This window comes from Dendrobates tinctorius, unplaced genomic scaffold (assembly GCF_039654945.1).
Source record: "Dendrobates tinctorius isolate UK_male_01 unplaced genomic scaffold, ASM3965494v1 ptg000111l, whole genome shotgun sequence".
Taxonomy (NCBI): Eukaryota; Metazoa; Chordata; class Amphibia; order Anura; family Dendrobatidae; genus Dendrobates; species Dendrobates tinctorius.
The window spans coordinates 42,449,247-42,475,818 of record NW_027361779.1 but is presented as its reverse complement, the minus strand read 5'-3'; the positions used below and the strand labels follow the sequence as shown (position 1 = coordinate 42,475,818).

Here is a 26,572-nt window from a genome sequence, read left to right as displayed (position 1 = left end):
CGGGGCCTCCGCCATTGCCTTATCTCCTGAGTTAGCTCTCCATCTGTTCTCTTCCCCCACCAAGGGAAGAAGGGCGCTAGTGTGCACAATAGCACACCAACCAGACAAACAAGCCAACACAAACAAGGGTTAACAAAAAATTCCAGGAATACAAAACATTCACTCACACTTAACAGAGGAATGCACCGGGGCATGGAGGTAGGGGAATAAACCAAAAAAAAGAGAAGGATAAGGAATTATCACACATACAAACCAAACAACAGTCACAGACAACTCTTCCAACTCTCCTTCTCATATGAACACCTCCCCTTCCGTTAGCCATGCAGCAAATGCTAGCTCTGACAAGGATGTGTAACAGAGCCCAGATTATAAAGGGGAAAGGAGTGGCTAACCGAGCTCAGCTATGAGCACAGGAATTTCCAACAAGATCGATTACTCCCGGTTCTGCCAGAAGAAATAAACACATTTAAAATGAAGAAGTGCTTCTTCTCAGTCCTGGAGTAGGAGCAATTGGACGCTGCGGTCTTCTGGCTCCACACTGTCGTGGTAACACTGTGACGGGGGTTGTCTGGTCTAAAATGAAAAGTCTGCAGTGACAGCAGACTTGTGATCCTCCCAGCGCATGCACTGTGGCTTGCGAGGATTCACCGATGTCTGCACCAGGCACCCCAGTGTATTGAGAGAGGCTGTGCCCAGTCTAGTGAGTGCAGTCATCAGTTGGTCATGACCTTGCTCCATACACTTATATAGAGTGAGGCGGCCCCCACTAGACTATATCTGCCCGGGAGTACGCATATCGTATACCGCAGGGCTGTGGAGTGGGTAAGCCACAGTTGCGACTTCGACTCCGACTCCTGGATTTTATCAGGCTCCGACTCCGACTCCAGCTCCGACTCCTTCAAAAATGGCCAATTCATAACAACAAATTTACTGTTGTAAAATATTAAACATCGTGCTTATTCAGTTTCTCACCATCATATAAGTAATCAGACCACTTAGAGCAAAAACTACATTTATTAGAATACAATTAGAATATAGCAAATAACTTTTCTAAACTTTTCTAAACTGTAAGTAAATATGCAATAAACACTTTTATGCAGTTAATAAAAAGAAATCTATAAATCTGTCCTCAGAAAAAGTATTGCCTCTGTCAGATCCTCCTTCATGGATGCCCTCAAATCTGATCTAATTATTTTAAGAGCAGAGAACAACCTCTCTACACTAACTTGTGTTGGTGGCAAAGCAGTAACCACTCGGGCAACAATCTCTGACAATGTCAGGATACAGAGGAATCGCTCGTTGCACTGTTATTTTTGATGAACGGTCAAATTTCTCAATTTCTTTTAGTGCACATGAAAAATTCTGCTGAAATGTACTGGCTGTGTTCCTTGATGGGGATGACTCTTCTTCTATGCGGGAACGCTTTGCACGGTCCTTGTGATCCAAATATTTTTCGAAATTAAATTCTTCATCAGTTGATGATGAGGGTGAAGATGTGGCAGGACGACCAAATTCTTCTTGTTCCTCCTGACTGTTCTGCAACCCTTTCATCCTTACTGCTATTTCAAACAGAGCTTCTTTTCCTTTACTTAGCTGTTGATCATCTAGAAGAATCCGATGCATTGGGTCTACATAAACAGCTGCCAAAAGAATGTTGTTATTTTGTAATAGTAGCTCCTCTCTCCATTTCATTGATGTAGCAATGCCACTTGCAATTAACCCTCCTCTTTGGGACAGGCGAAACATCAGGTTCTTCCACTCCTTTAAGAAAATACCTGGAGTTAAGTCCTCTGCTTGTAATTTTTTAGTCACTGTAAATGGGTGCTCTAGCAATTTTTCCAGCTCAGTCACCTGATTCCACTGACTTTCATTTAGCATCAGTTGAGGGTTAGCCATGTCTACAAGAAAGGTTTTCAGTTCAACCAAGCGCTGAATGGGAGGAGACACAGATTAGATATTAGAAAAAACTTTTTGACAGTTAGAGTGATCAATGAGTGGAACAGGCTGCCACGAGAAGTGGTGAGTTCTCCTTCAATGGAAGTCTTCAAACAGAGGCTGGACAGACATCTGACTGGGATGATTTAGCGAATCCTGCTTTGAGCAGGGGGTTGGACCAGATGGCCCAGGAGGTCCCTTCCAACTCTACGATTCTATGATTCTATGAATCATTAAGTAAGTACTGCCCCATCGTGTGGCTTGATCAATAATTGCCCCTTTTCCAGCACGTCTCTTCAAAATTGAGTCAACTTTAGGGGTTCTGGCAACAGTAGCCAATTTTCTCACCTTGCCAATCAGTGCAGCAGCATGTCCTTTTTGCAGACTGTCTCATATAGCCAGCTGTAGCGTATGCACAACACAGCGCATGTGATGAATGAAAGAACATATTGACACAGTTTCAACAAGATCATCTAAACTATCATGTTGCTGTTCATCTGAAGCAACTTCAGTTTGCTCCTCAGTTACAATACTGTGTTCCTCTATTTCAAACATTTCTGTGTCTGTGGACCCAGAATGTTCTTCTAGCTGCTGGTCACCATCATTACTCTCATTCATTAGCTTAATAGTACTTATCATATTTGAAGCATTGTCAGTTACGACAGAAAGAACTTGCTCTTTTTTAAGTTCATAGTCTTGCAGAACCTTTTCCACCAAGACCTGGAGAAACTCACTGGTGTGATGAGCTTTGGTGTCTTTTACTGCCAATGTCTTGGTAACTATTTCATTTTTGTATCTACTGTCATTGTCACAGTAACTTTGTCACTGACAAAATATCTTGCAACTGATGGCTGCAAAGTTCTCTGCTCCTTTGTTTGGCTGGAAGAGCTGGGCACTGGTTCATTGGTTTGGATGCAGTCTTTCTCATCCACTGCTTTCAGTACTTCTGGATGAAAGCGCTGTAAATGTCTCTTTAGATTAGAAGCTCTGGTAGGAGCATTTTTATCTTTGCCTGAATATGCACTCATCTTGGCTTCACAGCATTTGTTTTCGTCTGGATCATTTGTCATACACTGACAGACATAATGTTTTCTATCTTGACTGATGGTGAAATGTTCAAATACAGCTGATTTAATGTGATGCTTCTTTGACATTCTCAGGTTTTTAATTCTGCATTCACAATCCAAATGACAATTGTTTTTCCTAAAAACAATTGTACAAAATTATTGCCAGGTCGTACAACTGATATAGTGGTCAGTAATACTGTTATTATTCCTCATGTACTCACAGTTAACTGATGCAAAGTTTGTTGAAAGGATAATACTTCTTACAGTCTTCCTCTTCTGAGTAGCAGGCAGCTGTGAGATGCTTGGAAGACGCACACCTAGTATGATCTAGTCTAGAGGAGGAGCTTTACTACTAAGAATTTGCAACACATTTTCACTTTCAGTTTCATACATTGTAAGTAGGGGGGTTGGGGCAGCATGAGGTTAACCAAGTATAAGATTAGATAAGGGCAGTGGAGAACAGTGACACACAAGAAGTAAGAAATGTCTCTATCTCCAGCAGAACTGCTTATCACTGTTGTTCATAGTTTGATAGAACATATATATTTGAGTAACATTTATAAAATTCATATGAAAGTTCAATTATGAAATATTAATACATTTTTTTTAAAGCTGGAGTCGGAGTCGGTACATTTCTACCGACTCCAACCAAAACTAACTCCGACTCCGACTCCACGACTCCACAGCCCTGGTATACCGGACCACCATTTCTGGGGCGGACACAGGCGAATCCTTGCAGTGCACAGTGCATGCGCTGGGATGATTTGAAAGTCTACATTCACACAGAGTGACTGAAACATGCGAGACCCCCCCCCCCTTCGGCTGCCCTAAAGCTCTACCTAATGGGGGGTTCCACGACATCATAAACCAGAAAATGATCATCAAGAGAAGAGGAACCCACACGTATCTACACTAAATTCTAGTTACAGGAGCTGGTAATTTGCCACCAGAACATAAACCTTCCACAGGTTTCATTATAAAGTGATGTTGACAGGGTACATGACACACGTACCAAGATTGTCCCATATTCCGCCATCTTCAGTGCAGCATAGCAACCGAAGCATGAGGAAATCAATAAGCATTTCTTACTACGGCTCATGGTACAAAGCCAGGCCTGATTTCCCACAGGACATCTATACAATGGCATTATGAACAGCCTGAAGGAAATTCTTCAGATCCTAACACACTGATCTTAAGCATCTTCAGCAATTCTTCGTTATTACCAGGCCATGAAAAGAGAACGTAAGGGCATGTTCACATATTGCGGTTTTGCTGCAGATTTTTTCCTGCAACATTAATTAGAGCGGTGGCAAGAAAAATGCAGCGTACAATACGCAGAATTTTGGCCAAATTTTTACATGCGTTTATCACCCATTCATTTTAATAGCTGCAAAAACGCTGAAAGAATTGGCATGCTGTATCTTGGCAAAAGCACAGAAGGGCTGAAAATACAAGCAGCAAAAAACCGGCAGCGTGTGCATGGGATTTCAGAAATCTCATTGGATATGTTGCATAAAATAAGCAGCAAAAACCTTCTCCAACAGTCAGAGGAAAAAGGCAAAATAAATGGCATTTATAGTCACATGCCAAAGAATATCAAAACAATGTCAATATTAAAGGGCTGTCCAGGTCTTCCATACATTGAGCTTGTCTAGGTGCAGCCACGTGACCTCCTGGTCTAGCCGCCGACACAGAAGTACCCTCAGGCTGTGTGCACACGCTGCGGATTTTGCTGCGGTTCCGCAGCGGTTTCTGCTGCGGTGTACAGTACCATGATTCCCTATGGGAATCAAAAACCGCAGTGCAGACGGTGCGGAATTTTCCGCTCGGATTATCTGCGGTTTTCAATCCGCAGAAAGAATTGACATGTCAATTCTTTCTGCGGATTCTCCTGCGGTTTGCCATCTCCTCCATTGTGGAGATGAAAAACCGCAGGGCAAAACCGCAGAACAATCCGCAGGTAAAACCGCAGGTCTTTTGACCTGCGGTTTCACCTGCGGATTTTACAAAATCCGCGCGGATGAATCCGCACATAATCCGCAGCGTGTGCACACAGCCTCACAGTACGGATTGAGGATTCACAAGTCTACAGTCATATAGCAGACTTGTGAACAACCCCTTTAACCCCTTCATGACTGGAGTTATTTTCGGTTTTGCGTTTTTTCGCTCCCCTCCTTCCCAGAGCCATAACTTTTTTTTTTTTCCATCAGTATAGCCAAGTGAGGGCTTCTTTTTTGTGGGATGAGTTGTACTTTTGAACAACACCATTGGTTTTACCATGTCGTGTACTAGAAGAACGGGAAAAAAATTCCAAGTGGGGTGAAACTGCAAAAAAATGTGCAAACCCACACTTGTTTTTTGTTTGGCTTTTTTACTAGGTTCACTAAATGCTAAACCTGACCTGCCATTATGATTCTCCCGGTCATTACGAGTTCATAGACACCAAACATGTCTAGGTTCTTTAGGGGGTGAACAGTTATGCACACTCAAGTTTCCAGATATTTTGCCCCATTTGTTGCTTTCTTGACAATAACAAGAAAACAAAATGTTCACAGTTGTAGGTATGTTCTTTACATGAGCTGATGCAACTCCTTAAAAAAAAAAAAACAGTGATATTCCAGGTAGCAAAACACGAAAAAATGCGTTTCTCTGAAATGCTGTGGTGGTTCACAAATATATACTTTAATAGCCATCGGTGACCAAGCTACGTAGGAGACCAGTCAGAGTGGCGGGGTCCCTGGCAGCTTTTCCCCGCCTGATGCCCTGGAGGGGCAGGTTTCTCCCTATAAGCAAAAAGCAGGGAGAGAAGTGTCACTCAAAGGGCGTGAAGAGAGAGAAGCCGCCTAGTCTCCAGCACGGTTTGGTCCCCGGCAATTTCTCCTCACCCGCTGCCCTGGATTGACAGATCGCGCATGTAAGCAGAGACTTGTCAATTCAGGACAGCGCAAGGGGAGAACACACAGAGGAACCCCGTCTTACTAGTCTCCAGTGCAGCTCGGACTGCGGCAGATTTTTTAAAGTATATTTTTGTCTGAAACACCGCAGCATTTCAGAGTCAAGCATACCTGGCTGAGATCATGCTGCCCACAGATCGGGCATCATGGGCACGCCGTCAGGTTCACTTAAACCGATATTCTCACATTATTGAATTGGCATAGTTAGAGCACATGGAAATCAGCAAGTCTGTAAATGACTTGCTTTTCAGATCTGCTATCATTCTCTTCCAATGAGAGCTGTTAGCTTTCATAGTGTGCAGCTCATTTCCAAGGATACTGACCCCCAGAACCTAGCAGTGCCGTAGTTACATTCCACGAGAAAAGCTAAAGGGGTGGTCTGACAACTAAACTGTATTTTCCAAATATCCATCCTTACACCCTAACCATTTTGCCATTTTTACAGTGCGTCTGCTCTGGTGGTTGTTAGGCTACATTCACACTGCGTTTAGCAATGCTTGTATCATACGCTTTCATCTGAGCCACTAAAAACCAGGATTGGTATGTGCCGATGGAGAAATAGACGCCATCTGCTCCTTTTTTCGACAGGGACCACTACACATTGAATGGAGCTACAGAGTGCAGCTCCGGTCACTGTCTAATCCAACCACCAATGAAGCCAATAACAGCTGGTGCTGGGTGTAGGACCCCCACATTCTTATATTGATGATCTCTTCTTGGGGGTCAATATATGTTGGAGAACCCAATTAATATGTGATCACGATCTGAGACATCCTATAAGTTAGAATATAGCAGGATGCCCAATGATTCATTAAAGGTAACCTCATCTGACAGCCGGTCCACGAGCAGCAAGCATCCGACACTGCCTGTATGATATCAGCCCGGGATGTCTGACCCCGAAATACTGCAGTGGTGCCACACAGACCAGTGGGGACAGGCAGATCCCAGGTGGCTTGAGTGACAGGTCTCTACCTACGCAGGGCCGGAAAACTAGGCATTTGCCTACCTATTCCACTCCCCCAGAGGCCCCTAGACATTGGCTCCCTCGCTCATCATTTCCCCTCTGCTTCTGAAGCAGCGAACACGATGCCGTCACTTCATCACGCACCACTCTGTGACGAGCAGTGGAGATGCTGAGAAGAAGCACTGCAGAGACCAGAGCAGCGCGGGAACAAGGAGAGGGGAGTATTTTATTTATTTTTACATTAGCGAGTACTTGGTGGCCATAATACTGGATAAATACGGAGTGTGCATTATATTCTATGGGGAGTGCATTATACTGTATGGAGGACTATGGGGAATGCATTATGCTGTACGGAGGACTATGGGGAATGCATTATGCTGTACGGAGGACTATGGGGAATGCGTTATGCTGTACGGAGGACTATGGGGAATGCGTTATGCTGTACGGAGGACTATGGAGAGTGCGTTATGCTGTACGGAGGACTATGGAGAGTGCGTTATGCTGTACGGAGGACTATGGAGAGTGCGTTATGCTGTACGGAGGACTATGGAGAGTGCGTTATGCTGTACGGAGGACTATGGAGAGTGCGTTATGCTGTACGGAGGACTATGGAGAGTGCGTTATGCTGTACGGAGGACTATGGAGAGTGCGTTATGCTGTACGGAGGACTATGGAGAGTGCGTTATGCTGTACGGAGGACTATGGAGAGTGCGTTATGCTGTACGGAGGACTATGGAGAGTGCGTTATGCTGTACGGAGGACTATGGAGAGTGCGTTATGCTGTACGGAGGACTATGGAGAGTGCGTTATGCTGTACGGAGGACTATGGAGAGTGCGTTATGCTGTACGGAGGACTATGGAGAGTGCGTTATGCTGTACGGAGGACTATGGAGAGTGCGTTATGCTGTACGGAGGACTATGGAGAGTGCGTTATGCTGTACGGAGGACTATGGAGAGTGCGTTATGCTGTACGGAGGACTATGGAGAGTGCGTTATGCTGTACGGAGGACTATGGAGAGTGCGTTATGCTGTACGGAGGACTATGGAGAGTGCGTTATGCTGTACGGAGGACTATGGAGAGTGCGTTATGCTGTACGGAGGACTATGGAGAGTGCGTTATGCTGTACGGAGGACTATGGAGAGTGCGTTATGCTGTACGGAGGACTATGGAGAGTGCGTTATGCTGTACGGAGGACTATGGAGAGTGCGTTATGCTGTACGGAGGACTATGGAGAGTGCGTTATGCTGTACGGAGGACTATGGAGAGTGCGTTATGCTGTACGGAGGACTATGGAGAGTGCGTTATGCTGTACGGAGGACTATGGAGAGTGCGTTATGCTGTACGGAGGACTATGGAGAGTGCGTTATGCTGTACGGAGGACTATGGAGAGTGCGTTATGCTGTACGGAGGACTATGGAGAGTGCGTTATGCTGTACGGAGGACTATGGAGAGTGCGTTATGCTGTACGGAGGACTATGGAGAGTGCGTTATGCTGTACGGAGGACTATGGAGAGTGCGTTATGCTGTACGGAGGACTATGGAGAGTGCGTTATGCTGTACGGAGGACTATGGAGAGTGCGTTATGCTGTACGGAGGACTATGGAGAGTGCGTTATGCTGTACGGAGGACTATGGAGAGTGCGTTATGCTGTACGGAGGACTATGGAGAGTGCGTTATGCTGTACGGAGGACTATGGAGAGTGCGTTATGCTGTACGGAGGACTATGGAGAGTGCGTTATGCTGTACGGAGGACTATGGAGAGTGCGTTATGCTGTACGGAGGACTATGGAGAGTGCGTTATGCTGTACGGAGGACTATGGAGAGTGCGTTATGCTGTACGGAGGACTATGGAGAGTGCGTTATGCTGTACGGAGGACTATGGAGAGTGCGTTATGCTGTACGGAGGACTATGGAGAGTGCGTTATGCTGTACGGAGGACTATGGAGAGTGCGTTATGCTGTACGGAGGACTATGGAGAGTGCGTTATGCTGTACGGAGGACTATGGAGAGTGCGTTATGCTGTACGGAGGACTATGGAGAGTGCGTTATGCTGTACGGAGGACTATGGAGAGTGCGTTATGCTGTACGGAGGACTATGGAGAGTGCGTTATGCTGTACGGAGGACTATGGAGAGTGCGTTATGCTGTACGGAGGACTATGGAGAGTGCGTTATGCTGTACGGAGGACTATGGAGAGTGCGTTATGCTGTACGGAGGACTATGGAGAGTGCGTTATGCTGTACGGAGGACTATGGAGAGTGCGTTATGCTGTACGGAGGACTATGGAGAGTGCGTTATGCTGTACGGAGGACTATGGAGAGTGCGTTATGCTGTACGGAGGACTATGGAGAGTGCGTTATGCTGTACGGAGGACTATGGAGAGTGCGTTATGCTGTACGGAGGACTATGGAGAGTGCGTTATGCTGTACGGAGGACTATGGAGAGTGCGTTATGCTGTACGGAGGACTATGGAGAGTGCGTTATGCTGTACGGAGGACTATGGAGAGTGCGTTATGCTGTACGGAGGACTATGGAGAGTGCGTTATGCTGTACGGAGGACTATGGAGAGTGCGTTATGCTGTACGGAGGACTATGGAGAGTGCGTTATGCTGTACGGAGGACTATGGAGAGTGCGTTATGCTGTACGGAGGACTATGGAGAGTGCGTTATGCTGTACGGAGGACTATGGAGAGTGCGTTATGCTGTACGGAGGACTATGGAGAGTGCGTTATGCTGTACGGAGGACTATGGAGAGTGCGTTATGCTGTACGGAGGACTATGGAGAGTGCGTTATGCTGTACGGAGGACTATGGAGAGTGCGTTATGCTGTACGGAGGACTATGGAGAGTGCGTTATGCTGTACGGAGGACTATGGAGAGTGCGTTATGCTGTACGGAGGACTATGGAGAGTGCGTTATGCTGTACGGAGGACTATGGAGAGTGCGTTATGCTGTACGGAGGACTATGGAGAGTGCGTTATGCTGTACGGAGGACTATGGAGAGTGCGTTATGCTGTACGGAGGACTATGGAGAGTGCGTTATGCTGTACGGAGGACTATGGAGAGTGCGTTATGCTGTACGGAGGACTATGGAGAGTGCGTTATGCTGTACGGAGGACTATGGAGAGTGCGTTATGCTGTACGGAGGACTATGGAGAGTGCGTTATGCTGTACGGAGGACTATGGAGAGTGCGTTATGCTGTACGGAGGACTATGGAGAGTGCGTTATGCTGTACGGAGGACTATGGAGAGTGCGTTATGCTGTACGGAGGACTATGGAGAGTGCGTTATGCTGTACGGAGGACTATGGAGAGTGCGTTATGCTGTACGGAGGACTATGGAGAGTGCGTTATGCTGTACGGAGGACTATGGAGAGTGCGTTATGCTGTACGGAGGACTATGGAGAGTGCGTTATGCTGTACGGAGGACTATGGAGAGTGCGTTATGCTGTACGGAGGACTATGGAGAGTGCGTTATGCTGTACGAAGGACTATGGAGAGTGCGTTATGCTGTACGAAGGACTATGGAGAGTGCGTTATGCTGTACGGAGGACTATGGAGAGTGCGTTATGCTGTACGGAGGACTATGGAGAGTGCGTTATGCTGTATGGAGGACTATGGGGAATGCATTATGCTGTATGGAGGACTATGGGGAATGCATTATGCTGTATGGAGGACTATGGGGAATGCATTATGCTGTATGGAGGACTATGGGGAATGCATTATGCTGTATGGAGGACTATGGGAAGTGTGTTATGCTGTATGGAGGACTATGGAGAGTGCATTATGCTGTATGGAGGACTATGGAGAGTGCATTATGCTGTATGGAGGACTATGGAGAGTGCATTATGCTGTATGGAGGACTATGGGGAGTGCATTATGCTGTATGGAGGACTATGGGGAGTGCATTATGCTGTATGGAGGACTATGGGGAATGCATTATGCTGTATGGAGGACTATGGGGAATGCATTATGCTGTATGGAGGACTATGGGGAATGCATTATGCTGTATGGAGGACTATGGGGAATGCATTATGCTGTATGGAGGACTATGGGGAATGCATTATGCTGTATGGAGGACTATGGGAAGTGTGTTATGCTGTATGGAGGACTATGGAGAGTGCATTATGCTGTATGGAGGACTATGGAGAGTGCATTATGCTGTATGGAGGACTATGGAGAGTGCATTATGCTGTATGGAGGACTATGGGGAGTGCATTATGCTATATGGAGGGCTAAGGGGAGTGCATTATGCTGTATGGAGGGCTAAGGGGAGTGCATTATGCTGTATGGAGGACTATGGGGAGTGCATTATGCTGTATGGAGGACTATGGGGAGTGCATTATGCTGTATGGAGGACTATGGGCAGTGCATTATGCTGTATGGAGGACTATGGGAAGTGCATTATGCAGTATGGAGGACTATGGGAAGTGCATTATGCAGTATGGAGGACTATGGGAAGTGCATTATGCAGTATGGAGGACTATGGGGAGTGCATTATTCTGTATGGAGGACTATGGGGAGTGCATTATTCTGTATGGAGGACTAATGTTTCGGTGCGATCATGCAATATGTTAGTTTTTGGGGCCCCACTTTGTTTAACACTGGCCCTGTCCCTACGTGTATGGAGGAACCTGTCACTCCAGAGTGGTGGGTAGCAGCCATCGGTGACCCACCTATCTGACTAGTACCCCGTGTGACTCAATCTCCTGAAGCTTATAAAGTACTTTTCTTTTCTCTGAAACGCCACAGCTGAGATCATACAGCCAGTGTCTACTACATGCTGGCTATGGATCAGCTGTCCAATCCCTTTAAAGGGAACCTTCCTGTTCCATAAAAACCCATCAGCCAGTTGCAATCTCCTTTTTAAGAAAAAAAAAAAAAAAAAATCTTTCCTCATCCTCCCTGGGTCCAGAGATGAGTCTCCAGCACTGCTTCTGGGGTCGGTTATTATCTGACAGCACTGAGCTCGGGCTGAGCAAACGGCATGAGATACTGAGCCCACAGACCGGCTGCAGCGCTGCGGCCAATAACTGACACCAGGAGCAGCGGTGGAGACAGCACCGGACCTGGGGAGGGTGAATATACGACATTATGAAATGATAAGAACATCTCATGTCTGAAGCCTCGCTACCACCTTACACCGTGAATGAAGGCGATAATGTAGCGGGGTCATCACCGCTCAGGCCTAGGGCCCACGGGGTCTCAGCGTCTTACCAAGTGGGGGAAACAGTCATCAGTCTCCATGGGGGAGGGGGAGAAAAAGGCAGAGAGTGCACTAACCCCAAGACTCATCCCCACCTCAGACACCCCGTCCCTCAGGGTGGTCCGCTGCCTATTGTAGGCCCGCTGACTCCTCCATGGTGGAATGTGGCAGAGACATACAGTCTGGGAGAACAGAACATGTCTTTTTCCTGGATGGTTGGAAAAGCCGGACAGCAGCTGCTGATGGTGTGAACAAGGCCATAGAGAGGCGCCATGTAGGACCAGTGGTCAGCCATCACTCCGGGCTCTCCCCGGCCCCTTCCTCAGCGCTCCAGCCTACCTGCGATGCTCAGGCTCCAGCTGTACAGCCGCAGCGTGTCATTGAGCAGCTCGGACACCGCCGTCAGCGCCATGCTGTCTCCTCAGCCGGGGGAATCCTGCAGACGAGCTCGGCTGTCGGTCAGTGAGCGGCAGCTGCGCGGGGCATGGCGTGTGCGGGCTGCCGGGCAATGATGGCGGCCGAGAACAACTGCGCCACCTCTCCACACGTGACGCGGTTACCCTGGTTACAGCTGCATTCCAGGTACCGGCCGCCAGTCACCACAAGGACCACTGATGGTGGAGGGGCGTGGCCTCTATGCTAATGAGCTGGGAGGCTTTGGCGCAGTGCTGCTGCTTGTACACAATAGCGGCAGGATCTCCGTACGTGGCTCACAATACGGTCTGCTGTGACTGAATGACGTCATGTCGTGACTAGCAATGGCGCTACGACAGTGTGGACTGCTGTCCGGCGATGTAACAACGGAGTGTGTGGGTGTAAGCTGCTTATAGGGGTCCCACGTGATCTCCCCGGGTACAGAGGAGCTGACACTGACCTCAGGGGGCGCTGTGCACCGACTGCCTGACTGCAACATTAACCCTTTCAGCACCAGGAAGTTTTCCTTTTTTGCGCTTTCGGTTTTTCCGTAGACACAGCGGTCTCATTCTTTGATATATATATATATATTTGCTCTGTGTCACGATTTTTCGAGATCCCAAACCTTTTTATTTTCCTGTAGAGACAGGGCTGCCACTAGGAATTTTGGGGCCCCCCTTGAGACTCCGCCCAGGCTCCACCCCCAGTTCCACCTCCACCCTAGCTCCTCCTCCACCACCTGAACTTTCCAAAATCCTTTGGATAAACTTCATGTAACAACCCTGCTGGCATCACTGCATGGCCTCCCATCCCCCGCACACCAACTTACCGTATTTTTCGGACTATAAGACGCACCGGACCATAAGACGCACCCCAATTTTCAGTAGGAAAATAGGGGAAAAAAAAATAATGTGTCAAATGGGGGTCCGTCTTACAGTCCGAATTCAGCTTACCTGGGAATGGATCCGGCACAGGTGGAGAAGTGGTCACAGGGGTCATTCAGTGGTCCAGGCTCGTGCGGTGGCGGCTCTGTGCTAGGGCAGGTTGGTTGTGCTGGGGCAGCTGTGCTGGGGCAGGGGTAGCTGTGCTGGGGCAGGGGCGGCTGTGCTGGGGCAGGGGCGGCTGTGCTGGGGCAGGGGCGGCTGTGCTGGGGCAGGGGCGGCTGTGCTGGGGCAGGGGCGGCTGTGCTGGGGCAGGGGCTGCAGTGCTGGGGCAGGGGCGGCTGTGCTGGGGCAGGGGCGGCAGTGCTGGGGCAGGGGCGGCTGTGCTGGGGCAGGGGCGGCTGTGCTGGGGCAGGGGCGGCAGTGCTGGGGCAGGGGCGGCAGTGCTGGGGCAGGGGCGGCTGTGCTGGGGCAGGGGCGGCTGTGCTGGGGCAGGGGCGGCTGTGCTGAGGCAGGGGCGGCTGTGCTGGGGCAGGGGCGGCTGTGCTGGGGCAGGGGCGGCAGTGCTGGGGCAGCAGGGCAGGGGCAGCTGTGCTGAGGCAGGGGCAGCTGTGCTGAGGCAGGGGCAGCTGTGCTGGGGCAGGGGCGGCTGTGCTGGGGCAGGGGCGGCAGTGCTGGGGCAGCTGTGCTGGGGCAGGGGCAGCAGGGCTGGGGCAGGGGCAGCTGTGCTGAGGCAGGGGCAGCTGGGCTGGGGCAGGGGCAGCTGTGCTGAGGCAGGGGCGGCTGTGCTGGGGCAGGGGCGGCTGTGCTGGGGCAGGGGCAGCTGTGCTGGGGCAGGGGCGGCTGTGCTGGGGCAGGGGCGGCAGTGCTGGGGCAGGGGCAGCAGTGCTGGGGCAACAGTGCTGGGGCAGGGGCGGCAGTGCTGGGGCAGGGGCGGTAGTGCTGGGGCTGGGGCGGCAGTGCTGGGGCTGGGGCAGCTGTGCTGGGGCAGGGGCGGCTGTGCTGGGGCAGGGGCGGCAGGGCTGGGGCAGGGGCAGCTGTGCTGGGGCAGGGGCAGCTGTGCTGGGGCAGGGGCGGCTGTGCTGGGGCAGGGGCGGCAGTGCTGGGGCAGATGTGCTGGGGCAGGGGCAGCTGTGCTGGGGCAGGGGCGGCTGTGCTGGGGCAGGGGCAGCTGTGCTGAGGCAGGGGCAGCTGGGCTGGGGCAGGGGCAGCTGTGCTGAGGCAGGGGCAGCTGTGCTGAGGCAGGGGCGGCTGTGCTGGGGCAGGGGCGGCTGTGCTGGGGCAGGGGCGGCAGTGCTGGGGCAGGGGCAGCAGTGCTGGGGCAACAGTGCTGGGGCAGGGGCAGCAGTGCTGGGGCAAGGGCGGCTGTGCTGGGGCAGGGGCGGCAGTGCTGGGGCAGGGGCGGCAGTGCTGGGGCAGGGGCGGCTGTGCTGGGGCAGGGGCAGCAGGGCTGGGGCAGCTGTGCTGAGGCAGGGGCAGCTGTGCTGGGGCAGGGGGGCTCTGCGGTGGTGGCAGCGGGCGGCGCTCTGCGGTGCGGTGCTGGCAGCGGGCTGTGCTCCGGTGCAGGGGCCGCGGCTCCGCCGGCATTTCTTCACAGCCCGGTGGCCCCCCCAGTTCCCTTGCTGGCCGCCGCCATGTTGCGGTGGCCTCCGGGAGCATGGCCGCTGGTCCGGGGACGGTGCATGCGCGGGATCAGATCTCGTCCCGAGATCTCGGGGGACAAGATTCAAATCTCGGCAACGAGATCTCGTCCCCCGAGATCTCGGGACGAGATCTGAAGCTGCGCACCACCGCACAGCAGAGCGCCGCCCGCTGCCACCACCGCACCGCAGAGCCCCGCCCGCTGCCACCAGCCACCAGGTTAGTACCGTGTATTGCGACCATAAGACGCACCCCCCACTTTCCCCCAAAATTTTTGGGGAAAAAAAGTGGGTCTTATGGTCGGAAAAATACGGTACTTTCTGCTTCAAGCCATGCTGTGAATTCTGTCTGATGCCAGCTCTGTGCCTCTGCTCTCCATGTTTCCTGACTGTGTGTATAGGGGGGCGGCGCCTGAACTCTCTGGTTCTTATGCAGTCAGGGTGCACCTGTGTAATATGTCCCTTACCAATCACCTAGAGGTCTTGACTGTTTAGTTTCGCCGCACCCACTGACCTTTCCCTGAGCAATGTCTAAACTCAGTTAGCTCCTTGCTGCTGAGCTAGCCAGGCCCTGTCCTATGTCTTGCCTTCTCTGAAGGTTCTTACTGCGTATTTCTGTGTCTTGGTACCTTGCCTAGCATTTCTCTGTCCGCCTGCCAAGAGGAAGAATATCCTGGCCCTTGAGTCTTGTTCCCAGTGCCTTGTCTGTTCTCTGTCTGCCTGCCAGGAGGCAGAATATCCTGGCCCTTGTGTCTTTGTCCCTGTGCCTCTGTCTGAACTCAGTCTTACCTCTGTCTGTCAGTCTCCTTGTTTGTGGTTCCTTCTCTGCCGTGTCTTTCCTTGTGTCCTCCCTGTCTGTGCATCTGCACCCTTGCAGCGCTATCTGTGCATCTGCACCCTTGCAGCTCTATCTGTGCATCTGCACCCTTGCAGCTCTATCTGTGCATCTGCACCCTTGCAGCTCTATCTGGGCATCTGCACCCTTGCAGCTCTATCTGGGCATCTGCACCCTTGCAGCTCTATCTGGGCATCTGCACCCTTGCAGCTCTATCTGGGCATCTGCACCCTTGCTGCTCTATCTGGGCATCTGCACCCTTGCAGCTCTGCCTGCACGGCTCCCTAGCCGCTCTGCCTGCACGGCTCCTTAGCCGCTCTGCCTGCACGGCTCCTTAGCCGCTCTGCCTGCACGGCTCCTTAGCCGCCTAGCCTACTCCGCACTCCTGCGGCTCTGCCTTTTCCACTCCTTCCTGCCTATATCCATACCTGCCCCTTCTCATACCACGCCAGTCTGCCCTGTGTCTCCAAGCCGTGCCCGCCTGTCCTGTGTCTCCAAGCCATGCCCGCCTGCCCTGTGTCTCCAAGCCGTGCCCGCCTGCCCTGTGTCTCCAAGCCGTTCCCGCCTGCCCTGTGTCTCCAAGCCGTGCCCGCCTGCCCTGTGTCTCCAAGCCGTGCCCGCCTGCCCTGTGTCTCCAAGCCGTGCCCGCCTGCCAGTGTACCAAGCCGTGCCTGCTTGCCCAGTGTCTCAGCCTGCCTGTTAGTCACACCTGTCCAAGTGACTTGTCCCCGAGTGGGATCAGCAGCCACAGCCAGACACCACCCTGGAGTGGCACCCGACAGCTACCTGCCGCACAAGCCTGACCTCACCATCAGAGGCTCCAGTGAAGACCGAGGTAGCTGTCGTAGTCACGCCCCTTCCAGGGTAGTCTAGTTTGTGGCACAGTGGGGCCACAACCCCCCCGGCTTGCGCCATTCAGCCAAGGCGCGAGCGTGACACTTCACTTCTGCACCACGCCCTACACAATCACACATTAACACCATATCACATACACAGACATCAGCTTTTGTTTGACCAAAAGATTTTTTAAGCCTGCCACCACGACAAGGTAGACTATTGGCAGGGCCCTACTCTATTCTAACCTATGAAACATTTGGTACCTTTTTTCTGGGTAAACATTTTTTTTGTAAACTTTTTTAGAAATGCCCCATCATGATCCCCTTCATGTAGAAATATGCCCGCCCCATCATGATCCCCCGTAATGATCCCATTCATGCAGAAATATGCCCCGTCATGATCCCCTTCATGCAGAAATATGCCCCGTCATGATCCCCTTCATGCAGAAATATGCCCCATCATGATCCCCTTCATGTAGAAATTCCCCATCATGATCCCCTTCATGTAGAAATGTCACATCATGATCCCCTTCATGCAGGAGTATGCCCCATCATGATCCCCTTCATGTAGAAATGCCACATCATGATCCCCTTCATGCAGAAATATGTCCCATGATGATCCCATTCATGTAGAAATATGCCCCATCATGATCCCCTTCATGCAGAAATATGCCCCATCTTGATCCCCTTCAGGAAGAACTATGCCCCATCATGATCCCCTTCAGGAAGAACTATGCCCCATCATGATCCCCTTCATGCAGAAATATGCCCCATCATGATCCCCTTCATGCAGAAATATGCCCCATCATGATCCCCTTCGTGCAGAAATATGCCCCATCATAATCCCCTTCATGCAGAAATATGCCCCATCATGATCCCTTTTATGCAGAAATATTCCCCATCATGATCCCCTTCATGTAGAAATGCCCCATCATGATCCCCTTCATGTAGAAATATGCCCCATCATGATCCCCTTCATGTAGAAATATGCCCCTTCATGCAGAGCTATGCCCCATCATGATCCCCTTCATGCAGAAATATGCCCCATCATGATCCCCTTCATGTAGAAATGTCCCATCATGATCCCCTTCATGCAGAAATATGTCCCATCATGATCCCCTTCATGCAGAAATATGCCCCATCATGATCCCCTTCATGTAGAAATATGTCCCATCATGATCCCCTTCATGTAGAAATGCCCCATCATGATCCCCTTCATGCAGAAATATGTCCCATCATGATCCCCTTCATGTAGAAATGTCCCATCATGATCCCCTTCATGTAGAAATGCCTCATCATGATCCCCTTCATGCAGAAATATGTACCATCATGATCCCCTTCATGCAGAAATATGTCCCATCATGATCCCCTTCATGCAGAAATATGCCCCACTGTGATCCTCTTCATGTTGAAATGCCCCATCATGATCCCCTTCATGCAGAAATATGCCCCATCATGATCCCCTTCATGTAGAAATGTCCCATCATGATCCCCTTCATGTAGAAATGTCCCATCATGATCCCCTTCATGTAGAAATGCCCCATCATGAGCCCCTTCATGCAGAAATATGCCCCATCATGATTCCCTTCATGCAGAAATATGCCCCATCATGATCCCCTTCATGCAGAAATATGCCCCATCATGATCCCCTTCATGCAGAAATATGCCCCATCATGATCCCCTTCATGTAGAAATGCCCCATCATGATCCCCTTCATGCAGAAATATGCCCAATCATGATCCCCTTCATGCAGAAATATGCCCCATCATGATCCCCTTCATGTAGAAATGCCCCATCATGATCCCCTTCATGTAGAAATGCCCCATCATGATCCCCTTCATGCAGAAATATGCCCCATCATGATCCCCTTCATGTAGAAATATGCCCCATCATGATCCCCTTCATGCAGAAATATGCCCCATCATGATCCCCTTCATGCAGAAATATGCCCCATCATGATCCCCTTCATGCAGAGCTATGCCCCATCATGATCCCCTTCATGCAGAAATATAGAATCGTAGAGTTGGAAGGGACCTCCTGGGCCATCTGGTCCAACCCCCTGCTCAAAGCAGGATTCGCTAAATCATCCCAGTTAGATGTCTGTCCAGCCTCTGTTTGAAGACTTCCATTGAAGGAGAACTCACCACTTCTCGTGGCAGCCTGTTCCACTCATTGATCACTCTGTCAAAAAGTTTTTTCTAATATCTAATCTGTGTCTCCTCCCATTCAGCTTCATCCCATTGCTTCTAGTCTTTCCTTGTGCAAATGAGAATAAAGTTGATCCTTCTACAATGTGACAGCCCTTTAGATATTTGTAGACAGCTATTAAGTCTCTCAGTCTTCTCTTTTGCAAACTAAACATTCCCAAATCCTGCAACCTTTCCTCATAAGACAGGATTTGCAGACCGGTCACCATTCTGGTCGCTCTTTTCTGAACTTGCTCCAGTTTGTTGATGTCTTTTTTAAAATGTGGTGCCCAAAATTGGACACAATATTCCAGATGAGGTCTGACCAAAGAGGAGTAGAGGGAAATAATTACTTCACGTGATCTAGACTGTATGCTTCTGTTAATACATCTTAGAATTGCATTTGCCTTTTTTGCTGCTGCATCACACTGTTGACTCATATTCAGTCTGTGATCTATTAGTATGCCCAAGTCTTTTTCACATGTGCTGTCACTTAGCCCTATTCCTCCCATTCTATATATGCTTTTTTTATTGCCCAGATGTAGTACTTTGCATTTCTCCCTGTTAAAAACCATTCTGTTAGTTGCTGCCCACTTCTCCAGTTCATTTAAATCTTTTTGAATCCTCTCTCTCTCTTCTCTAGTATTAGCTATCCCTCCTAGCTTTGTGTCATCAGCAAATCTAATCAGTTTACCCTCAATTCCTTCATCTAAATCGTTGATAAAGATGTTGAACAATACAGGGCCCAGGACAGAGCCCTGTGGTACCCCACTTGAGACATTCTTCCAACTGGATGTGCAGCCATTTACGACCACTCTTTGGGTCCGATCACTAAGCCAGTTATGAATCCACCTAACAGTTGCCTTGTCCATTCCATACTTAGTCATTTTTTCAATAAGGATTGTATGAGAGACTTTGTCAAATGCTTTGCTGAAGTCAAGATATACTATATCTACAGCATTTCCTTGATCCACCCAATCAGTAATACCGTCATAGAAGGAAATTAAATTAGTCTGACATGACTTATTAGTTACAAACCCATGCTGACTCTGTTTAATCACTTCATTCTTATCCAGGTATTGACATACATGTTGTTTAATAATTTGTTCAAAGATCTTTCCTGGTATAGAAGTCAGACTCACCGGCCTATAGTTGCCTGGGTCCACCTTCTTCCCCTTTTTGAAGATAGGAACAACATTTGCTCTTCTCCAGTCTTCTGGCACTTCTCCTGTTCTCCAAGAATTTTCAAAGATTATGGAGAGGGGTTCAAAAATTTCTTCTGCTATCTCCTTCAGTACTCTGGGGTGTAATTCATCTGGACCTGGAGACTTGAATTCATTTAGGTTAGCTAAGTGTTTCCTCACTATCTTTCTGTTTATAGATATCCTGGATTCTTCTATTCCCTTAATAGGACAGTGAATAACAGTTGATGTTACATTTCCTTTCTGAGAGAAAACAGATGCAAAATAGGAATTTAAAAGTTCAGCCTTCTCAACATCCTGTCTTACCATATGCCTCATCATGATCCCCTTCATGCAGAAATATGCCCCATCATGATCCCCTTCATTTAGAAATGCCCCATCATGATCCCCTTCATGCAGAAATATGCCCCATCATGATCCCCTTCATGTAGAAATGTCCCATCATGATCCCCCTTCATGTAGAAATGCCCCATCATGATCCCCTTCATGCAGAAATATGTCCCATCATGATCCCCTTCATGCAGAAATATGTCCCATCATGATCCCCTTCATGCAGAAATATGCCCCATTGTGATCCTCTTCATGTTGAAATGCCCCATCATGATCCCCTTTATGCAGAAATATGCCCCATCATGATCCCCTTCATGTAGAAATGCCCCATCATGATCCCCTTCATGCAGAAATATTCCCCATCATGATCCCCTTCATGCAGAAATATGCCCCATCATGATCCCCTTCATGCAGAAATATGCCCCATCATGATCCCCTTCATGTAGAAATGCCCCATCATGATCCCCTTCATGCAGAAATATGCCCCATCATGATCCCCTTCATGCAGAAATATGCCCCATCATGATCCCCTTCATGTAGAAATGCCCCATCATGATCCCCTTCATGCAGAAATATGCCCCATCATGATCCCCTTCATGCAGAAATATGCCCCATCATGATCCCCTTCATGCAGAAATATGCCCCATCATGATCCCCTTCATGCAGAAATATGCCCCATCATGATCCCCTTCATGTAGAAATATGCCCCATCATGATCCCCTTCATGCAGAAATATGCCCCATCATGATCCCCTTCATGCAGAAATATGCCCCATCATGATCCCCTTCATGTAGAAATGCCCCATCATGATCCCCTTCATGTAGAAATGCCCCATCATGATCCCCTTCATGCAGAAATATGCCCCATCATGATCCCCCTCATGTAGAAATATGCCCCATCATGATCCCCTTCATGCAGAAATATGCCCCATCATGATCCCCTTCATGCAGAGCTATGCCCCATCATGATCCCCTTCATGCAGAAATATGCCTCATCATGATCCCCTTCATGCAGAAATATGCCCCATCATGATCCCCTTCATGTAGAAATGCCCCATCATGATCCCCTTCATGCAGAAATATGCCCCATCTTGATCCCCTTCATGTAGAAATGTCCCATCATGATCCCCTTCATGTAGAAATGCCCCATCATGATCCCCTTCATGCAGAAATATGTCCCATCATGATCCCCTTCATGCAGAAATATGTCCCATCATGATCCCCTTCATGCAGAAATATGCCCCATTGTGATCCTCTTCATGTTGAAATGCCCCATCATGATCCCCTTTATGCAGAAATATGCCCCATCATGATCCCCTTCATGTAGAAATGCCCCATCATGATCCCCTTTATGCAGAAATATGCCCCATCATGATCCCCTTCATGTAGAAATGCCCCATCATGATCCCCTTCATGCAGAAATATGCCCCATCATGATCCCCTTCATGTAGAAATGTCCCATCATGATCCCCTTCATGTAGAAATGCCCCATCATGATCCCCTTCATGCAGAAATATGTCCCATCATGATCCCCTTCATGCAGAAATATGTCCCATCATGATCCCCTTCATGCAGAAATATGCCCCATTGTGATCCTCTTCATGTTGAAATGCCCCATCATGATCCCCTTTATGCAGAAATATGCCCCATCATGATCCCCTTCATGTAGAAATGCCCCATCATGATCCCCTTTATGCAGAAATATGCCCCATCATGATCCCCTTCATGTAGAAATGCCCCATCATGATCCCCTTCATGCAGAAATATGCCCCATCATGATCCCCTTCATGTAGAAATGTCCCATCATGATCCCCTTCATGTAGAAATGCCCCATCATGATCCCCTTCATGCAGAAATATGTCCCATCATGATCCCCTTCATGCAGAAATATGCCCCATCATGATCCCCTTCATGCAGAAATATGCCCCATCATGATCCCCCTCATGTAGAAATATGCCCCATCATGATCCCCTTCATGCAGAAATATGCCCCATCATGATCCCCTTCATGCAGAGCTATGCCCCATCATGATCCCCTTCATGCAGAAATATGCCTCATCATGATCCCCTTCATGCAGAAATATGCCCCATCATGATCCCCTTCATGTAGAAATGCCCCATCATGATCCCCTTCATGCAGAAATATGCCCCATCTTGATCCCCTTCATGTAGAAATGTCCCATCATGATCCCCTTCATGTAGAAATGCCCCATCATGATCCCCTTCATGCAGAAATATGTCCCATCATGATCCCCTTCATGCAGAAATATGTCCCATCATGATCCCCTTCATGCAGAAATATGCCCCATTGTGATCCTCTTCATGTTGAAATGCCCCATCATGATCCCCTTTATGCAGAAATATGCCCCATCATGATCCCCTTCATGTAGAAATGCCCCATCATGATCCCCTTTATGCAGAAATATGCCCCATCATGATCCCCTTCATGTAGAAATGCCCCATCATGATCCCCTTCATGCAGAAATATGCCCCATCATGATCCCCTTCATGTAGAAATGTCCCATCATGATCCCCTTCATGTAGAAATGCCCCATCATGATCCCCTTCATGCAGAAATATGTCCCATCATGATCCCCTTCATGCAGAAATATGTCCCATCATGATCCCCTTCATGCAGAAATATGCCCCATTGTGATCCTCTTCATGTTGAAATGCCCCATCATGATCCCCTTTATGCAGAAATATGCCCCATCATGATCCCCTTCATGTAGAAATGCCCCATCATGATCCCCTTTATGCAGAAATATGCCCCATCATGATCCCCTTCATGTAGAAATGCCCCATCATGATCCCCTTCATGCAGAAATATGCCCCATCATGATCCCCTTCATGTAGAAATGTCCCATCATGATCCCCTTCATGTAGAAATGCCCCATCATGATCCCCTTCATGCAGAAATATGTCCCATCATGATCCCCTTCATGCAGAAATATGCCCCATCATGATCCCCTTCATGTAGAAATATGCCCCATCATAATCCCCTTCATGTAGAAATCCCCCATCATGATCCCCATCATGTAGAAATATGCCCCATCATGATCCCCTTCATGTAGAAATATGCCCCATCATGATCCCCTTCATGTAGAAATATACCCCATTGTGATCCCCTTTATCCAGAAATATTATTATTATTATTATTTATTATTATAGCGCCATTTATTCCATGGCGCTTTACATGTGAGGAGGGGTATACATAAAAACAAGTACAATAATCTTAATACAAGTCATAACTGGTACAGGAGGAGAGAGGACCCTGCCCGCGAGGGCTCACAATCTTCAAGGGATGGGTGATAATACAGTAGGCGAGGGTAGAGCTGGTCGTGCAGCGGTTTGGTCGATCGGTGGTTACTGCAGGTTATAGGCTTGTCGGAAGAGGTGGGTCTTCAGGCTCTTTTTGAAGGTTTCGATGGTAGGTGAGAGTCTGATATGTTGTGGTAGAGAGTTCCAGAGTAGGGGTGATGCGCGAGAGAAATCTTGTATGCGATTGTGGGAAGAGGAGATAAGAGGGGAGTAGAGAAGGAGATCTTGTGAGGATCGGAGGTTGCGTGCAGGAAAGTACCGGGAGACGAGGTCACAGATGTATGGAGGAGACAAGTTGTGGATGGCTTTGTATGTCATGGTTAGGGTTTTGTAATGGAGTCTCTGGGCAATTGGGAGCCAGTGAAGGGATTGACAGAGGGGAGAAGCTGGGGAATAGCGGGGGGACAGGTGGATTAGTCGGGCAGCAGAGTTTAGAATAGATTGGAGGGGTGCGAGAGTGTTTGAGGGGAGGCCACAGAGCATGAGGTTGCAGTAGTCAAGGCGAGAGATGATGAGGGCATGGACTAGGGTTTTTGCAGATTCTTGGGTGAGGAATGAACGGATGCGTGAAATATTTTTGAGTTGAAGTCGGCAGGAAGTGGAAAGGGTTTGGATATGTGGTTTGAAGGAGAGATCAGCGTCAAGGATTACTCCGAGGCAGCGAGCTTGTGGGACTGGGGAGAGTGGGCAGTCATTTACTGTAATTGATAGGTTCGTAGGGGGGGTCACGTGAGATGGGGGAAAGATGATGAATTCTGTTTTGTCCATGTTGAGTTTCAGATATCTAGTGGAGAAGAAGGATGAAATAGTGGACAGACATTGAGGGATTCTGGTTAGTAGGGAGGTGATATCTGGTCCAGAGATGTAGATCTGTGTGTCATCAGCATAAAGATGATACTGAAAGCCATGAGATTCTATGAGCTGTCCCAGGCCAAAGGTGTAAATAGAGAACAGCAGGGGCCCAAGGACTGAACCTTGTGGGACTCCGACAGATAGGGGGCGAGGTGAGGAGGTGGTGTGTGAGTGGGAGACGCTGAATGTCCGGTCTGTTAGGTATGATGAGATCCAGGAGAGGGCCAAGTCTGTGATGCCGAGGGATGAGAGGGTCTGTAATAATAGGGAATGGTCCACTGTGTCAAAGGCAGCCGACAGGTCCAGGAGGAGGAGGACAGAGTAGTGTCGCTTGCTCTTGGCAGTTAAGAGGTCATTGGTGACCTTAGTAAGGGCAGTTTCAGTGGAGTGGTGTGACCGGAAGCCAGATTGTAAGCGGTCGAAGAGGGAGCAAGAAGAGAGATGGGAGGACAGTTCAAGGTAGACGTGTTGTTCCAGTAGCTTGGAGGCATATGGGAGAAGTGATATAGGGCGATAGCTAGATACAGAGGATGGGTCAAGAGAGGGCTTTTTGAGGATAGGTGTGATGGAGGCATGTTTAAAGCTTGAGGGGAAAACACCAGTTGTTAGTGATAGGGGAAATATGCCCCATTGTGATCTCCTTCATGCAGAAATATGCCCCATCGTGATCCCCTTCATGCAGAAATATGCCCCATCGTGATCCCCTTCATGCAGAAATATGCCCCATCATGATCCCCTTAATGTCGAAATTGCCCATTTCCTCACCTCCATCATTTCCTCCTCCCCATCACCCCATCATTGCCCTCTCCCCATCACAACTATCACTGGACCTCTCCCCAATGTCCCCATTCCCCATCATCGGCCCTCTCCCCATCATCTCCCCATCCATAGAGCAGCATTGTCAGCAAGGGCAGGCAGGCCGCAGGCTACACAGCAGAGTCCACCAGGCACCAGCGCACATGATCATCCCCGTGGCGCCACCCCACCCACGCCACCGGTCTGGAGACGTCGCAGTGCACTCGGAGACTGAGTCGAAGAGACAGACAGTGACTAGTACTTACCCGCCACCCTGCTCACTCGCCTGCCGCCTGGTCGTCCACTCCACTCCTGCCGCCTGGCCGTCCACCGTCTTCTGCTGCGAGTCTGCGACCGCTCCCAGCCAGTCCTACGTGGCGCACGCATGCTGCTCTGCTCCGGAATAAGGAAGAGCAGCGTGTGACGTCACATGAGGGGCTTGGCTGGACCATGATGCACTGGGGGGGAAGGGGGAGGGCCCCGGCAGGCAGGCGCTGGGATTGGGTTGTGCTTTTTACACTTCACAAAGCGCTGAGAAGCCAGAACAAAATGTCAGGGCTCGGGGGGCCCGCTGGCCCCCCTAATCGTCCAGGCCCTCCACACTTGTAAGGGCTGTCATGCCCTGATGGGGGCCCTGTGTAGAGATGACGCTTTGCTGATTTTGGAAGTGGCAGTTCTGGGAATATTTCTTTCAGTTTGTGGTCTCTGTAAAGTAGAATATGGGTTGGAGATCAGCACCAGTTTTTCTTAGAATGCTCATGTGGGGGTTGTATGTGACCACAAGAGTCACCCTGTTGTTGTCCTCCCTATGTCTGTAAACCAGGAGGCTGCTTCTTGGGATCCTTGTAGCTCTGTGGATCTGTTCATCTATTAAAGGGAATCTGTCACCCTTTTTTTTTCCCTATTGGCTGCCGGCATAGACATCGGGGACTTATCTACAGCATTCTGTAATGCTGTAGATAAGCCTCCGATGTAACCTGAAAGAGAAGAAAAACACGTTATATTATACTCACCGAGGTGGGCGGTCCGGTCCGATTGGTGTAGCTGTCCGGTCTGACGCCTCCCTTCTTCATGCGATGACGTCCTCTTCTCCCGTCTTGTAATGGCTCCGGCGCAAGCGCACTGCTCTGCCTTGTTGATAATGTCAGCGATCTGACA

General features: G+C 49.4%; 1 protein-coding gene across 1 annotated transcript in view; it reads right to left on the bottom strand.

Moving 5' to 3' along the window:
- The window catches only part of ELOVL4 (ELOVL fatty acid elongase 4), a 59,138-nt gene extending 46,374 nt beyond the window's left edge, over positions 1-12,764 (bottom strand). Inside the window, exon 1 of the mRNA XM_073589689.1 lies at positions 12,464-12,764. Coding sequence (XP_073445790.1) covers positions 12,464-12,536 — 73 coding nt within the window. The 5' untranslated portion in view covers positions 12,537-12,764. The remainder of the gene's footprint in view (positions 1-12,463) is intronic.
- Between the last annotated feature and the right edge of the window lie 13,808 nt (positions 12,765-26,572).